This window comes from Cyprinus carpio, chromosome B5, assembly GCF_018340385.1.
Source record: "Cyprinus carpio isolate SPL01 chromosome B5, ASM1834038v1, whole genome shotgun sequence".
Lineage (NCBI taxonomy): Eukaryota > Metazoa > Chordata > Actinopteri > Cypriniformes > Cyprinidae > Cyprinus > Cyprinus carpio.
In genome coordinates, this window is record NC_056601.1 from 5657197 (window position 1) to 5674984 (window position 17788).

Genomic DNA, 17788 nt, shown 5'->3' on the forward strand with positions numbered 1-17788 from the left:
TGGGTGGTGTGGAAAATTAATATATTTATATTATGGTGTTGGCAGCTTTTATGATAAAAGTTTAAAGAATGGAAAAACGGTCCGAACAGCAACCAAACTGTCCCAGTGGATGAGACATGGACGTTCCAAGAAACTTCTCCACGGACATGCTATCATCAAATCCACATTAGCAGACTGTCAGGCCAGGAGAGTCATGTGCATATGTCAGTATTTTAGTCAAGGTTTCCTGGCTACAGAATCTTCATTAAAATATCACAAATTAAACATTCAGGTTGTATGAGTATTAATAAAAACATGGATTGTCTTAAAAATAGAAACACACAAAGTTTATTTTGTTTTAACATCAGTTGGTAAGACTCTGCACACTGGCAAGACAAATTCACACAAGAGGCTAGAAATGGAAAAATGCAGGCGACGTTACATGAATTGGTATACAGAGTAGAGAAAACATCAATTGCTAATAGTCATCTATAAATAATTAATACAACAATATTTATATAGGAATACAAAGACATGGAAAGGTATTGAGAAAGGAAACCAGTCCTGTGCATGTAACTGTGATGGAAAGACATGCATGAAACACGAAAACAGAATTCAAGTTATATGAGTAGTTTTCCCGCTTCCCCTTGTGCTCCAGTTGGATTTTGTGTGGTTTATGGTTCTGTCTCCTCTAGCTCACACAATTGCACATTTTTATTTTATTTATTTTAGGGTTACTTAATAATTGTTGTCCTGAACTAGAGGAGAATCCTGAAATTTTATCCAGAACCACTTAAAATCATGCTCAAAGCCATGTTTTAACAAAAGATAATAAAAAAAAAAAACATTGAAACAATTTGTTTTCACTAATTCAAATCTAGTTACAGCTTTAGTCTGTTTAAAAAGGAAGAGGGAACCCAAGCCCAAAGCCTATTACCACAGAACTGTCTATTAAAGTTTATACATGTTTGTCCTTCAGTTGTACTTTCTCTTAAAAAAGAAAAAAAAGGTGATTCTCTATCTACATAGTGCATTTAATCCAAGGAACGGAATATGAAATCAGTTTTTATCATTGGGGAAAGTGTGGAGTTTGGCAGAATAGCAGAATTGTTATGTGCATTTTGTCATACAGTACATTTGCTGAAGTTACTATGAGCTCCTAACAGCAGCTGGAAAGACTAATAATATGGTTTGATGCTCTCCTAAAAAAAAAAAAAAAAGTTCCTCATCTCCATCACATTTTGTACCCTTTTTTGCCCACAATTTTGTTAAACAATTACACAAGCACCAATACTGTTTCTGTATATCATATTTTAAAACATGTTTCCTTTTTCATGTGAAACAACGAATTGAAAAGTTGTTTTTGAGACTAATTCTGTTCATTTGGTTATGTCAAAAGAGTGACACAACATGATGGCAAACCACAATATTTTGCCAGAGGAGAGGTGCTAGGAACCTGTGAGTCCCATTAGAGGTGGTTAATTTATACAGCACCATTTGGTCTTCCCTGAGGTGTCTCCCCCTTCTTGACTAACTGAAATATTCCAAAGCAGTTGGACCTGTAGAATGTGTGTGTCTAAGGAGACTTGTGTAGTTGTCGCTAGGGTTGCAAAGGGGTGGAAAATTTCCCAAAATCCCTGGAATCCATGTGAAAAATCTGGAAAGTTTTTTCAAAATTTTCTGGAATATTTCAGAAATTTACTGGAAGATTTTCACCTTTTTGCAACCCTAGTTGTTGCCAGTTCAGGTGATTTATTGATGATGAAATTGAGATGGAAACGATGGCTTCGCTCTTTGGAATATGCAGATTACTTCCCTCGAACCTTGGTCTCAGCAGTGATTAAGGGAGAATTGACTCGGAAAGATGACATTCTTGCCCTCTTAATCCGGTAGACATCTGGAGACGGTGTGCCAAAGAGGCCATCTCCTGACCCTAGATCTGGTTCTGTTGAAGGAAGAGAGAGTTAAGGCTGCTAAGTGCTAATCTCTTACTCGAAATACTTTGTAAGTGGCAAGTCCATTCATTCAGTTCATTCTAAGGGATGTGGCATATGGAGGTATTATTGAGATCTTGTTATACCATATTGAGATGAAGAAGGGTGGTTACAGGGCCCCAGACTGACTAAAATTGTTGCAAAAAATAAATAAAAAATGTAGGAACTATTAGTGATAGTCATGAAAAGATCTGCAAGAAAAGCTGCATAAAAAGTTATGGTGATGTGAGGATGGATGCCCAAGACATGAACAAATTACTCTTATGAACCGATTGTTTTTAGCAGTTTGAATTAGATTTTTTTATATATATATATTTCAGATTTGGAAAATTGGAGACTTAAATCAGTCTATTTAATGACTGGTTGTTCATATGCAAATTATTAGAGATTATTGTAGTTCTAGATAAAGTCTCAAAACAGATTTTTTGTATAAATTAATAAATTATATTCTAAAAAATATTTATTTTATATATTTTTAAAAGTATTACTGATTATTGTTTAGCACAGTAAGGTCCATCTGTGAGGCAGAATCGACTGTAAAAAAAAAACTTGATAAAAACTAAATACTTCTTATTGTTAATATAAATAAAAAAAATTATACAAATTATTATTATTTTTAAATATTAGGTCCATTTAAAGGTTTTAATCAACTGTATGGTAAAATTTGTATGGGAATGTAAGACAATCAACATAATATTTTATTTTTTTCCCGAACAGGAATAAATATTCTTACAAAATGCATGAATATATGGCAAAAATACAATCATGATAACTAGAACACCCTGGTTTATACAACGTCTGAGCAAGAGTCTTTATCAAGCAGTTCAGAAACCTGACAAATAAGAATTCATTTGGCTCCTAAGTGCTGTCTTTTAGTAGCCAATTTCAACCTAGTGATTTCTGAGTCTGGAGCCCTGTGGTATGGCTGTGTTTCGGTGGGTAATGATGGCTCTCCAATCACAGGAAGAAATGGGTAAAATCTTTACTCGTAATTCAAGGGATGTTGGTTCAAACTTCAGAAGGGGTGATTCATGAATTACTGGGGTGATTTACTGTGGTTCCCATCATCACACTGCATGTTTGAGGGAGGCACTGAAACTGGGTTGTTGCAGCAGCTTTATCTCCATAGTAAATGTAGCCTACTGTAAGTCATTATAGATGGGAAAGCATCTACTAAATACCTAGTGGTTGCATATCAGCTTTATGAGAGGTAGTAACTGGGAAACACTGTCGGAGTCTGGCCCTGGATGGAGTCTTTTTTGGATTCATATAATCCTTCCTGTGTGCTCATCTTCTAACTGGCCAGGAGATGGCAGTAGATTGACTAGGGGAGGCGGACATTACCTGGCCAGATGATCGCCTCCAGCAGCTGCACCCTGCGAGCCAGCAGCTCTAAGTCAGCCTGCAAGTCTTGGAACTTCTTCAAATTAAAGTCCTATCAAAGATCAAGAGTTTTTGACAAGCATGGTGGGGGGTTGGGCTTGTTGATGGCAGGTTGAGTACTTGGCCCCTGTCCTCCGCCACACTTTGCTCTTCACTGGCTTTCCAAAGATGTTGTGGGGTAAAAGATGCACTGAAATCTCTGACCCCTGGTCCTAAGTCCTTTAAAATGGACCTAAATCTACCTCTGGCCTCCTACTCACCATGGATACCGATCATAGTCTCGAGGATTAAAACCCTCTCGGCTAAGATCTTCAGGGCCTCGCGGATTTGGTGTATCCCATCCCCCTGTGGAGATAGATACAGCCGTCAAGGTATTGGGCACAAGCCAAACAAAAGCGCTAGCCAAGATGCATAGTCATTCTGTTAATCATTTACATTAATCTCAATCCATTACCGTAGTTAGCAGGTTAAGTTCTCAGCTCCATTCACTACAGAACTCCAGTTAACTACACATCAGATTTAGTTCTGCCTGTCTTTTCTCATACTTTTCTTCTGTGGCCATGCTGTAAGTCTTGACTAAAGAGCATGCATTTTTTTTTTGCAGGCCAAAGGCTCCTTAGAGCAAATCAATACCAAATGTTCAATCATTTTAGATTTAAACATGCATTTAACATTCCCAGTACACTCAGACTATGTTACTGAAAGACCAAGAGGTGAGCAGCTTCCTTCAAACTAAAGAGATGTTAGAGTCATCTGGACTGCACTTAGTTGACTATGTATACATTTCTTTAGTCTTTAGTCTGCTCATCTCAAGGTAAAAGATGCTCTTACACCAAAGCCACCATAATTAGCTCACACTGAAGACATGTCTATCAAGTACTGGTGTCCAATCAGAGCCAGTTAATAATTTTTATATGATACATATTAAATGCCTGATGAATTCTGACAGTCCCTGTTGAAAAAAAAAAATGCATATGCTGGTTTTGTATGTTTTGAAGCATGGCAGCTGGTCTGAACTGGTTCTAAGCAACTAGCTCCTGCTCAGGACCAGCTTAAACCAGCTCAAACCAGCTGCCATACTTCAAAACATACTTTACCAGCATATGCTGTTTTTTTTTTCAACAGGGATTTTAAGTTCATGGCATTTTAATTGGGTATCAATAAAGATTTCCCAGTTCAGGTCAAATCGGATTCTCAAATTCTTGGTTTGATATTTCACTCAATCTGCATTCAAGAAATTCTCTCTCATGATTCATGGATTCATGGACATCAAAAACAAATCTAAATGAAAACCTTTGTGCCCTTTTACAAAAAATCTGCTGAAATACTCGGTTATGTGGCTTTGGTAGGCATTCCTTGAACAGTGTAAAGAAACTGTTCACATAACATACATCCTACACAACAGTCCCAAGCTCAAGCACACATTAGAAAAACGGCATTATTGATGAACTCAGGAAAGAGTTATGTATGTAAGGCTTATGTAAAAGTTAGTGCCTGTGAGAGCAGGAGGTAGTTCATCTAGCCAAATAAAACAGCAAACAATATATAATATCATTTCTTCCAAAAAATACCATATTCATTAAGGGACATAAGTATGGCTATGGTCCAGAATCTTTCTCCATGGTATTATATGAGCGCTTGGCCTCACGTTGATAAATGTGAAGAGATTAATCTTCAAATAATTGTATGGTCTTTATACATGTTATATATACATCTCTAAGGAGTCTAGAGAAGCTACACCTATAGAATTTAATGAAATTATCTGTCTTATGATTAATAACACAAATCTTCTGGGTTCGGCAGGCCATGCATGAAACCATACATCAATTTGCTATGAACTAAGAGGCTTTTCAAGCCTTTCACAATAGATTGAGTATGATAACATAATGCAATTAAACAGAACATTATTTGCCTAGTAATTGCTCAGTGCTACGAAACTCCAAACTGAATGGTTAGATGTAAGTTGAGGAGGCAAAAGGAAGATCACAAGCACCACAATGAGATGGGATCATGCAGCATAGCACTCTGGGACACTGAGGGATAGCTGTATCCATCCACACGTCCATCCACACACCAAATCCCTGCAAATACTAAATTGTAGCATATACACAACACACAATGCAAAGGGTCTTGCAAAGAAGATGTTTGTTCTTATTTCTCCCCCCCTGCAGTTTTGACCCAGCGGTTTGGTTGCTGGACTACCCACATTAATCAATTTACAATAGTGTACACAAAGAGGTTATATCAATAGTACAATGTTTCTTCTTTGTCGTAACAGCATGACAAAGCAAAGATTTAACTTCTCTGTGTGTTGGGTATATGCCAGAGTTGGTAGCTAAGAGACTGGTGGCTGTGAAAGGCAGCCATGGAGACAGTAACGAAAAGGAATCAGCTTTAGAGGACAGGGGAAACACTCAGAGACAGCCCCAACCACCAACCAATCAAAATCAACAACATTAACAACATCACTGCACATTTTAAATAGATTATGCCCTTGTATGCTAACATGAGACTAGTTTAGAATCCCCCTTTAGACAGTAAGAAGCCAAAAACCAGTCTCAGATCAGCCATAAAGGGCAACCTCTTGTTCAGAAACATATGGAAACAATACCAGTGCACAAAAAACCAAGACATATAATGTGCTAACAGTGAGTACTGTAAGTAAGCAATGAACAGCGTTTGTGGAGCAAATCCTTTCAGTGGAGTTTTCATTCGTTCTTTAATTTGGCTTATATTTTCCACAAATTGAAAATATGGAAATCAGTCTGCACCCATTTATCAAGATGAAAACTTCACTGATGGATTTAACGTGATTGTTGATGTTAAAACACAGATGGATGGCAGGATGAGCAATGAAAACCTAAAACCAAGAACAACAAAATCATCATGGCAAATGTCAAAATTATGATCTTACGTTCAATTCGCTCTAGAACAACGATATGCAGGTATAAGGAAAGAGATTGTTGCTGCATTAAAATCGATGCATTTAAACAGTGAATGACATTTTCCCTGCACTCGTGTGCTCAGGGACTGATCATTTCTCTCCCACGCTCTCTCCTGCAAAGGGAGTGAGTGTGCAACTAACAGGACTCCTGATGGGCTTGTCTTACCGGAAGACCTTTCTCCCCTGGCTCTCCTTTAGGTCCTGGTGCTCCCTAGGAAGAAAAGGTGTCAGTAATGATCTATTTCTTATACAAAGTTTCTGTATGGCTTCAGGAGTCTTACCGGCTCTCCTTTGAACCCTCTCTCTCCTGGATATCCAAGAGGTCCCTGTGGAGGTAAATTAAGGGTGAGAACTGCACAGTATGTTCAGGCAGTGTTGCACTCTGGGTAGCTTTATGCTTGTGCACTCACTCTTTCGCCTCGTTCGCCTTTTGGTCCCACAGGGCCTTGCAAACCAGGAGCTCCTGGCTTTCCCTGAGTACATGAGAAAAAGATGATGTGATTAGTACACATACATATTCACACGCTCACATAAGGAATAGCCTTTAACTTACAGTTTGTCCCATAGGGCCTGGTGGTCCACTGGGTCCTATCGGTCCTGGAGAACCTGCAAAAGACACATCTGAATAAACCCTTCATGATCTGACGTTATGGCATTGCACTGACTGTTTCATGATGCAGCTCGAAACAACATATGGAAAACATTATGATGTCCAGCGTGATACTTAAATGATAGAATAATGATTAAAACTGTCCATTTCAGGCTTACTTTCTTTTGTTAACCTGCAGAAACAAGTTCCTACAATTCAAATATCACATTTGAGTTTAAATATACCTGATGGATGCTGCTATGGGAAAACATCTTTTAACACAAAACAGCTAATAATTAAAAGTAACTCAAAGAAGTTATGGATATTATGGATATATAATGGTCTGAAATTATGCAGGAACTTCTAGGTGAAATTTATCAACCAGCAAGCATTATTTAACAATTAAAGGCTTTGTCTTTGAAATGTGTTTGATAAAACTGATAATTAATTCAGACAAAACAAAAGCTGCAAAAGCTGAAATTTAGTGACATATCAGAGAATGGCTCATTGTTTTAATACCTGCTGAGATAACATGCAAATAGTGTTACTCATGTTAAAGATGGTTGCTTGTGCTAAAGCTTTTAGAATGCTTTTCTGCATTAAACAGATGGCAGTTCACATCCAACACAGAGTCATATTTTATCTAGAGTAAGGTGAGTTTGAGTTTGAGTTTAGTGGCATTTTTGCTGTGTGATGTTTCAATATCCCATTTGAAGAACTAATGGCTGAAATTTTACAAATATTATGTAACAATGAGTTTGCAAATCTCATGTTGAGACATTATCAGGGGAAAAAAAACTGCCCAGTGACATTAAGGCAGATTCACTAAGGTTCTGTACATACTATGCCGATTTTATATAAATTCAACTGAATTTTTAGTAAATGTTTTTATCAATAAAATTACTTAGAAGTCTTAAATTACCTTCATATAATCACATATAACATTCCGTGAGTATGTGGCATAAATTCATCAGATGTTTATTCTTTGTTTTCAAATCAGGCTTTCAAAAGCTTAGTTTAAATTAGGTATAAATGTCCAATATAGACAAATACTGCAAAAAGCTAGCAAATAAACATAAAAACAAACTAGAAGAAAATCATTCTGATTCACTGACCAGTGGGTCCAGGTGGACCTGGTGGTCCGTTTGAAGGGGTCACTCGGAGGTCTGGGAAGTTGTTATGAAGCAGACTGTCTTTTTTCAGGCCTGTAACGAAAAATAAAAATCGATGTCCAGGATCTTAAGCAAAGTGTCATTATGGCTACTTGCCTGTAGACGGTGCTGTTTAAACAAGAATAACCAGTGATGTCATTTGTAGCAGGTTGTAAAATATTAGCGCACCATAAATTATAAAAGTGGCTGTGGCATTTTGATGTGCTGGCTTTTTATTTTCTGTCACGAAAGGCGAATTAAATCACAAAAATGACATAAAAATACAAGCCAGCGGTTTTCTTTTGTATCACAGCCTAATGGTTTTCTTTGTCCCTTTCTCTTGTGTGGTCTGTAATTTCCCCCTTTGTAACCCCTCTGCCCGAAACCCTGAAAATCAAAGCATATATTTTATACATTTATAAAATCAACCAATAAAAACATATTATAGAAACATGCCAAAAAATGTTCTCTTTTTTTTTACTGCTGAATTCCTATTTGTTGATATATTTTACTGGCAGCTTATTTTTGTATTAATACATTTTCTCCTATTTTTTGTCACTGCTTTTGTCGTGTGCATTGGTGCTTTGGAAATACTGTATGTACAATATCACAATCATGGCAATAAAGTACTCTGAAATTTACTGTTGCTACTCTACTCACAGTAGACATAATAGATGTTTTGTAACTGCTGGCAATGTTCTCAGAGAGGAAAGGCTAAGTACTGATTCAGCCTTTGAAATTGCAATGGCAGATTCCCATCTCCCTCTCTCTCTGTCTCTCTGTCTGTCTGTCTGTCTCCTCCCAGCAGGTGAGTTTGCTGCTGCAGTCTCAGTGGCTGCAGGGCATCCCTGAGCTTAGTCCCAGACAGGAAACTCCAATAAAGACAGTGTTTGTCTATAGAAGCCCCTTGCAGACCCTTTAATTGTCCTGATTACTTTGAAGGTAGAATCATGGGAATAACAGCCTTAACTGAGTTATAAAGTTCTAAGAACCCCAAAACTTAAAATTCTCAAACTTTATGAGGTCTGGGCTGTGTCCCCTTCAACAGAGAGCAGAAATAAAGCTGAGCTGAGGTGAAGAGTCAGTCCTCTACATGGGCCAGTCCTTTTCGAGAGTGACGACACACACACTAAAATATTATTGCTTCTATTCTAAAACACTCCCTTGTGCTTATAGTTTAACTGAGTGTAAGTCTCAAGACAGCACACATACACACACTTCTCCTGCTCTACCCTGCTGTTTTGGCTGTGCACATCTGGAAATGGTTGAGTGACATCAGCAGCAGACAGACAGGCCTTTTTCCCAGCATGTGACTATTGAGTCTAGCCTGCATTACCTCCTGAAACCTGCCATTTTAATCAACGGCGGGAAAGGAAAAAAGGGGGAATGAGAGAAGAGATGCCCCTAAGTTAGACTAATTCCTTAATCCATTCCTCTTTTTCTATTCACATTCATTTGAGACTCATTTGAAGTTTCCCATTGCACAATCAGGAAGTATCAGTGTAATACGTAGATGAATTTGAACTGACCGTCCCATGACTGGCTACTAATGAGGAGTAGACTTGCAGAACTGGCCTGCAATCACAGCTGAACCTATTCCATATTGAAAACAACTGACTACAATGTGTGTGTGTGTGTGTGTGTGTCCACATGCATCCATCTGGTTCTGCACTACAGCAATTTCCCTCACAACTCGATTCTAAAGGTGTGAAAAATCTGAAGAACCACATGGGAGAGTGCAGCACACACAGTTCCTGAAGCCAGACAGACAGAGAGAGCGAGTTAGTATGGGGTCCAAAAACAGCAAAGCGGGTAAAATGTAACAGCTCTCCAGAATACTTGATTCAGATTGGTCAGTTGTGGCATTCTGTGGTCAAATATTGTTGTATAATGACCACAAAACTCTATAACTGACTGCCTTTGCAGGGAAATGATTTCCTACATTTCTTCTATCGCATGCACCGTGGTCTGTTTCTTCTTACATAACAAAATAATTTCAATTTAAACCAACTTCATTCATATTTATTTTGTTATTTGATAAGCAGCCACAAAAATAGGATTGTCACATATAGTCCAAAGAAGATGAGGATGATTATAGAACAATACAAGAAGAGTAGAACACAAACAATAAACAAAGTCTGTGACAAGAATGAAAAATAAAAAAATTCTTACAGAACTCAAACGTTTGTATACTGCTCAAACTTGTGGGGTTGGAACAATTTTTTCATGGGTGTAAGAAGTCTCTTATACTCACCAAAGCTGCATTTATTTGGTCAAAAAATCAATGTAGAAAACAACTGAGATGCTACATTTTTTTCAGGACTCTTTGATGAAGAGAACCACATCTATTGTAATATTATAAATGGATTTACGGCCACTTCTTATCAATTTAATGCATTCTTGCCACATAAAAGTATTCATTTCTTTAAAAATAAATAAAATAAACATCTTTCTGACTCCAAACCTTTGAACGATGGTGTAGTAAGTGTAGAAAAGCACAATCAGTCAGTCATTATTGCAAAATAAACCCCTTTAGGGTTTATACAAGACATAATCACCCTGGGTTCTGGTTTTTATTTTGTGATAATGACTGGGTGATTGTACATTATAATTTAAGCTCCTTAAATGATTAGTAATCATACCATCTTGTTCAGGGACAGGGGCTGGTGGTCCAGGAGGACCTGGAGGGCCGGGTGGCCCAGGGAGGCCCCTCTCTCCTGGGAGGCCCGGTGGTCCCTGAGGACCTGAGGAGAAAGCAAAAAAAAAAAAAAAAAGTATGAGAAAGCTCAAAAAAAAAAAAAAAACACAAAGTGCTACCTTTCAAGCTATCTTTCCCCTGAGTAGTCAATTATAAGGCACTCTTGTCCTATTCAACAGAAAGCTAACAGGAAACAGGAGAACGTATAGAGTGTTTTCTCGCACACTATGTTGAGGAGCTACAGTATATGATAAAAGGATTCCAAAGAAGTTATGGGATGTTTAACATCTTAAAGAGAAGGAGAGGAAGTAAAAGAGAGCGCAGATTGAGGTACAATGAGGTATTTGGTTTCGATACATGGCTGTTCTAGGAAACAGGTTAATAAGAAGGGCAGGAGAGTGGTGTGTATTTGTGTGTTACTGTGTGTGTGGGCTGTAATTAACAAGAGGGGGTTCGTAATGGCCATGTGCTGGGTTCTAACAGGGAGAGCTGGGAAAACTCAAATAAACACTGCTAAATGCCGGAGCATATTAGTGACTCTGGTGTGTAATAAATTAAAAGCTGGCCAGTGACTGCGCTGATTCATACAGCTCTCTCTGTCTGGATGTGTTTGTGTGTGTGTGTGTGTGTGTGAACATGTGCATCTACATAAGATCCCTCCAGCTGGTTCCCTGTTGCCTGTTAGTTTTGATTAAGTGGGAACAAAATGAAGGAAAGAAAAGCTACGTCACGGATAGTGTGGCAGTGTGATTGCAAAACAAACAGAACAAGAGTTTCATCTGCCTGTCTTTGTTTTTTTCTCTGTTCCTGTTCCTGTCCCTTCTTTTCTTTTTCCTCTCCTCTGAAATCCCTGGGTACTTATCACCTAATTTCTCATCAGTCTCTCCTTTAGGTGTTTGACAAAGTGTTTACGAAAGTTATTTGGAAAAGAGGTTAGATGAGAAGTAGGATAAAATTCCTTTAATATGAGTTACCAGTTTTCATTTTCCAAGGGCTAAATTCACTAAACAACTGTCATTCTTGCAGTGTAAAACCTGTTTCTTATTATTCACTAACCATACACAATCCAGCTTAAACAGGTGCTATATGTACTGATGTAGTGCTATTCCATGAGACAGACATACCTCCTTTCTACATGAAATTGGATTTATTATTATCTCTGCTGCTTGATTTGCATAATACCTGCAGAGAATTGGTCACTGAAACAATGGCAACAGCATGTGTAAATAAACAGCCTTACCAGTGGACAAAATTTATTTAGAGAAGTGTCACAGCACAAGTCATGTGGAGTCTGCTGCTTTATGGAATGCTAATTGAGTGAATAACAGTTCATTGTGTGTCTGTAAGAGCATCATTGTAAAGAGGATGTCCTGTTTCCCTTTAACAGGATGTGCGTAGACTGGTTTTCTGCTGACTCAGACACAAAAGAATCTGATCACTGAATTTGCCCATACCATCCTTCACTTACAAATAAGTATGGCATTGTCATGTTTATGCATTTAAAAAAAAGTATAATGATTAAAATGCATTTTGCTCTTTCATGTAAATACAATTTAATGAATATCTATGAATATGGTATTCAGTAATTATCTTTCTCATACTGGCACTGTACCATTGTACCACCAATAATATTGCTCTGTTGGGATTGCTCCCATTTCCTCAAGATTTTAGGTTAAATTTACATGAATGTACAATTTATGTCATTTATTTGATTGATATTATTTCATTTTTTTCATCATTTTTAGAATCACTTTTCAGCTTAACTAGCTCATTTTAATAGTCCCGCAGTGTGAAATTTTAGAAGTACAAATAATTAAACATACAAATGTCTATGCAATCCCTCAGTTAATATAAAGTTGTAAAACTGCATATAAAACAATTATAGAAGGAATATTAAAAAGTTTTAGATGAAGTACAGCTTGTAACTATTCCAAACTGTGTCATGTCAGCTACCCATATGCCATGACGTCGTTTTCCTATAGATCTACTTTGCTTTATGTAAACATACCTATCTTGAGAGAATACAGCAATCAGATACAGTTCATTGTGCATGACATGAAGGCGTAAAGAAAAAGGCAAATCCAAGAAAAACAATACAATGGCAAACATATGGAAGAAATAAGAAGCAAGTATTGTATACATATTTCATGTTCAATTTAGATTGGATTCATATGGCTGAGGAGCCTGGGTAAAGACTTAAGGTCATCTGAAGCCCCTGTCAGTCAGTCATGGCTCTGGTAAAAGACCCTTCATACCTGTGGCCATGTTTCAAATATTATAACTAAATTCTATACTATCTTTGAGCCTCGCAGTAAGTGATACATATGTTAGTCGATGTGTGTGTGTTTTAGGCAAACCCCAGCGCAGCAGTACATGCTGTGAACAAAAAAAGATTTTTTATAGTGTGGTCCAAGCACAAATATTTTGGCAAGAGGACTTGGAGCTCTATGCTGACTCTGCAACGTCTCCATATACTGTCTCTTATGGCAGAAAAGTCAGCATGGTGAGAAACCACATTCTTGAAAGTCACATATCAGCACTCCACAAGAAAACAGTGCTCTGTTGTTAGTGGATACAATTATGTAAACTGATGTATGAAGACAACTTTTGGGAGTCTAAGACAAAGATGAAAGCAAAAATGAATAGTTCACCCAAAAGTTAAATTTTGCAGAAAATGTACCCACCCTCAAGCCATCCAAGATGTAGATGAGTTTGTTTCTTTATCAAAACAGATTGGGAGAAATTTAGCATTGCATCACTTACATCCTCTGCGGTGAATGGGTGCCGTCAGAATGGGAGTCTAAACAGCTGATGAAAACATCACTATAATCCACAAGTAATCCATGTGACTCCAGTCCATCAATTAATGTCTTGTGAAAAGCTGCATGTTTGTAATGACCAAATACATCACTTTAAACCATCACTTCTAGCAAAAACATCCGCTGGAAACTGATAATAACACTTCCTCCAGTGAAAAAGTTTTTCATATGTTCTACCTCTCACATCAAAATCCACTGACAGTTTTGGACATACTTTTTATTGGTGCTTTATCTGTGCATAATTATTTCCTGATTCAGATGACTTTTCCACTGGATAAAGCAATATAATGGATAGTGGACTCATATTTTAGCTGGAAACAACAGTTTGAAGGTGGTTTTAATGATGTTTTTGTCGGTTTAAAGGTGGTTTTGTTTCTTTTAAACATGCAGCTTTTCACTTCACAAGACGTTAACTGATGAACAGGAGTCATGTGGATTACTTGTGGATTATTGTAATATTTTTCATCAGCTGTTTGAACTCTCAATCTGACAGCACCCATTCACTGCAGAGGATCCATTGGTGAGAAAGTGATGCACTGCTAAAGTTCTCCAAATATGTTTCGATGAGGAAACAGCTACAGCTTGGAGGGCCTGAGGGTGAGTGAATTTTCAGCAAATTCTAATTTTTGGGTGAATTAGATCTTTAAGTGATCTACACATTAGACAGCAACATAAGATGTGTTAAGAGGACATAGCTAGCCTTCACAACGCTTGTCTTGAGTCACAGAGTGATTTTCAGCTCAGAATCTTGTGATAGTGTGGTGGGCTTGATTTGTTCAAAGTACCTGGAGGTCCAGCTGTTCCTTTAGATCCTGGAGCCCCAGATGGACCTCTGCTGCCCGCATCACCTTTGGGTCCTGGCAGACCTCGAGACCCTTGTTTACCTACAGAGACAGAGAACATGTAATGTATAAATTAGTGCTCTTCTTTTTCCCCTCTCAGAGTGAGAATGTTAATTTTGCCATGATTTATTCACCCTAATTTCGTTTCAAACCATACTTCTGCAGAACACAAAATAAGATTTTGAAAATATTTTAACTGTTTAAAGAGATATTTTGACAGTAAAACTCGAAAGTCATTCAAGTTTGGAAATTAGTTTAGAGCGATTAAATGGTGAATTTTCTTCTTTGGGTGAATCTTCATAATTTCTTGTTTTATGCATGCAGTGATCGTGGGAAACCTGCTGCTTTTAGAAAGGTTCTAGTCCTTACAAACTGTATGAATGAACCAAGGTTGGGCAACAGACCTCTAATGTGAGAGTGCAGAAGTGTGAATGTGTATATGTTAGATTGCAGTGAACAATGAAAAGACATGAAACAACTTACCGTCTTTACCGGGTAAGCCATCCTGGCCTCTCTCGCCCTGTGGACCTGGGACAAACACACACAAATTTACCGTTGTACAGGAAGTATAAGGATTCTCCATATCTTAAAGTGCTCTCTACACTAGTCTGTAAAAAAGTAAATCTTCCATAAAGTATCTTCCAGGCCTGCCACTGGAACCGTCCCACAGCCTGATAAAAATCAATGGATCAGTGGAGTGCCTGTTGGCAGACACAGTCTAAATAACACTGAGCTCATCATGTGAGATCATCAACTGTGACATCACTGCAGAGACAGGATTCCCTGAAGGAATAATTTATGAACTGATACATCGATATATTTACACAGTCACTCATGTTATTCTCCCCCTAAAAGACTTTATGATAAAATAAAATCTCCTCATGTTTCTCTCCCACCAAGCATCTGGCCATTAACACATCCACACAGTTTATGTTGCAGGAATATTGTGAATGAGTAATGCAAATTCAACAACCCTGTTGTGTTACAAAAATTACCCCCTTTGAGGATTACCTGAAGAGGGCCACAAAGGCTTTGTAGTTTAGATCTACATCAGCAACCAGGCAAGGAGAAAAAGGAGACTGTAATTTGAACAGTTTTCTTGCCTTTCTCATTTGGGATATCCTATGATAGACAAACCTTTCTCGACATGGAAAAAGTCCAACACAGAATAACATTCACCTTCCCTGGACTCCCGACTGAGCCGCAGAAGAGTTTTTGGGGTACGGCTTCATGCTCAGCTAATGTCTTGATCAAACTAACGCCCTGCGCCAAGCATCCTGCTTGCCAATGTCTGCTCACTTGAAAACAAGCTGGATGAGCTAAGAGCCAGGAACAAATCAGTGGGAAACCAGGCAGGGACTGCTGTACCTTCATTTTCACTGAAAACTGGTTGTCTAAAACACTGTTCTGGCACCGCACTACTTATAAATCTACAGCACCACTGCAAAAGAAATTACATTTTTGTGTTTATATATTTATTTATATTTTTTTAATAAGTTGTGAGTTTGCAGTATAAATTGAATGAAATGAAATAAAAGATACCCTGCAATTTGTTATACTAAATTGGTATACTTAAAGTCTGCTAAATTGGAACAACGAATTTTGTGTTTAATGCACTTTAATAGTGTGAAAGTAGTGCTGAAGTCCAACTAAAGATATACTGAAGTATATTTGATTGTGCTAAAGTGGAACTATTGAAAGTATACTTTAGGTACACTTTAAATATCTTGCATTTAAAGACCAGTATTTTTCAAAGATCATACAATCCTTATCAATAGTGGCATTAAAATACATTTTAGGCTTATTATTAAGAAATGTGCATTGTGCACTAGTAGTACTACATATAAAGTTTAATTTTAATTTCTATATTAGTAAATGTCGAGTGATATGTCAGTAAATGTTAATAGATTTGAACTATACTTAGTAATAAATATTCAAATTTAAATATATAACTTTTTTACTAGGGTATAAATAGTATATCAATTTTCATATTGCAAAAAATGTTCCTATCTCCGCGATAATTGATTACATTTTTATCATGATAATTGGATCATGTATGACTTACATTATATATGTGATATTTTACCATGGCATTTACTTACATTACAAAAGCAGGTCAAAAGACAAACAAACTTCACTGCTGTCCAGAAAATGTTATACTTATCAAATAACAAAAATAATAATCTTTAACATTTAAATACAACAAAATACAAATGTATAACGTAAATAAATGGATTAAACAAATTAGAATGCAAAAGAACACAATTAAAAATAATAATAAAAAATCTGAATAAGAATATCTAGATTTTTTCAGGGCTGGCATGTGTTAGTTCAGATTATAATGTAAAATATAGTGTAAAGTGTATGACTGTTTGAAAACAGTATATTTTGTGAAACAATTACATTAAATGTCACCTACTGTCAAAGAGTGAACTTGCATTTCAGTCAGCCTGTTCTGCAGCGTACATGACAAAAAAACTACTGTGCATTTAAAAAAAATTTAATCAATTTGGATAATAAGGTACCTAGACCTATTCAAAGTATTTTGAAATTCTGTAAATATCAATAGCGTACATGCACATTACCGAATATCTGTATATTTCTAATTTGCATCAACTTTTTCTATTTCAATCAGACTAAAACAATAACCGTGAGCCATTATAGTGAGCCCTGCACAGCATCACGCAGAGTTTAAGAGCTCCAAACAAATGCTCGTTCCTCCCACGAAAGCACCAGCTTAGCTTTCACGTTCTCCATCTGTGTGACCAGCACATGGAAATAATCCCCTCAAGGGTAATTTGTGCCTCATCCTTCCACCACAACCCTCCATGGATGTGGTATTTTGAATGGATAGAGGATTGATTTTGCACTGAGGTGGAGAACCTCTGGGCAGCAGATCTATTCAGTGTTCTGTGTGGAAGGAACTGAATTGCCCTGATTTGTTAAATAGATCTGCCAAGTCAGCACAGGGAGGAGGGACACTGGATGAGTGAGGGCGCTCAGGATTTTACTTAGTCTGGCTAGTCATTTCTGAAATCTTTGGACACACCTTTTAATCTCTTCCACACTTTAAGTGATGATAGGATTGAGCATTGACAGCGAGGGATACCTGTGGAGTGGGTAAGGGGAATTAAGGACTCGGTATTAACCACTAAAAAGGATGTGCTGACACACACAAACTGACGATGAGAGATGATTCGGCTCACTCTAGACCGCGACTCACTCTTGGCCTCCAGCCTCTGCTCACTCATGGCCGCGGTGTGTGACGCTGTTTCGTTTAGAAAGCAAAACTACTTTGTTTTTGCCTTCCAAAGGAAGACACAACTAGAAATCATGTTTATATCACATTTATAATGGGGTTTTATGTTAATGTCTTGTCCCTCCGGCCA

General features: G+C 37.5%; 1 protein-coding gene across 3 annotated transcripts in view; it reads right to left on the bottom strand.

The window, feature by feature from the left end:
- Positions 1–311: 311 nt before the first annotated feature.
- The window catches only part of emid1 (EMI domain containing 1), a 59858-nt gene continuing 42381 nt past the window's right edge, over positions 312–17788 (bottom strand). The window contains exons 7-17 of one of the 3 annotated variants that reach the window (XM_042723855.1): positions 14883–14927; positions 14343–14441; positions 10683–10784; positions 8005–8094; positions 6854–6906; positions 6711–6773; positions 6582–6626; positions 6467–6511; positions 6271–6282; positions 3617–3701; positions 312–1924 (exon numbers count right to left, since the gene is read on the bottom strand). In XM_042723855.1, coding sequence (XP_042579789.1) covers positions 1788–1924; positions 3617–3701; positions 6271–6282; positions 6467–6511; positions 6582–6626; positions 6711–6773; positions 6854–6906; positions 8005–8094; positions 10683–10784; positions 14343–14441; positions 14883–14927 — 776 coding nt within the window. In that variant the 3' untranslated portion in view covers positions 312–1787. Of the gene's footprint in view, positions 1925–3317; positions 3409–3616; positions 3702–6270; positions 6283–6466; positions 6512–6581; positions 6627–6710; positions 6774–6853; positions 6907–8004; positions 8095–10682; positions 10785–14342; positions 14442–14882; positions 14928–17788 lie in introns of all 3 variants that reach the window. The other 2 variants (XM_042723856.1, XM_042723857.1) reach the window with 2 other exon arrangements.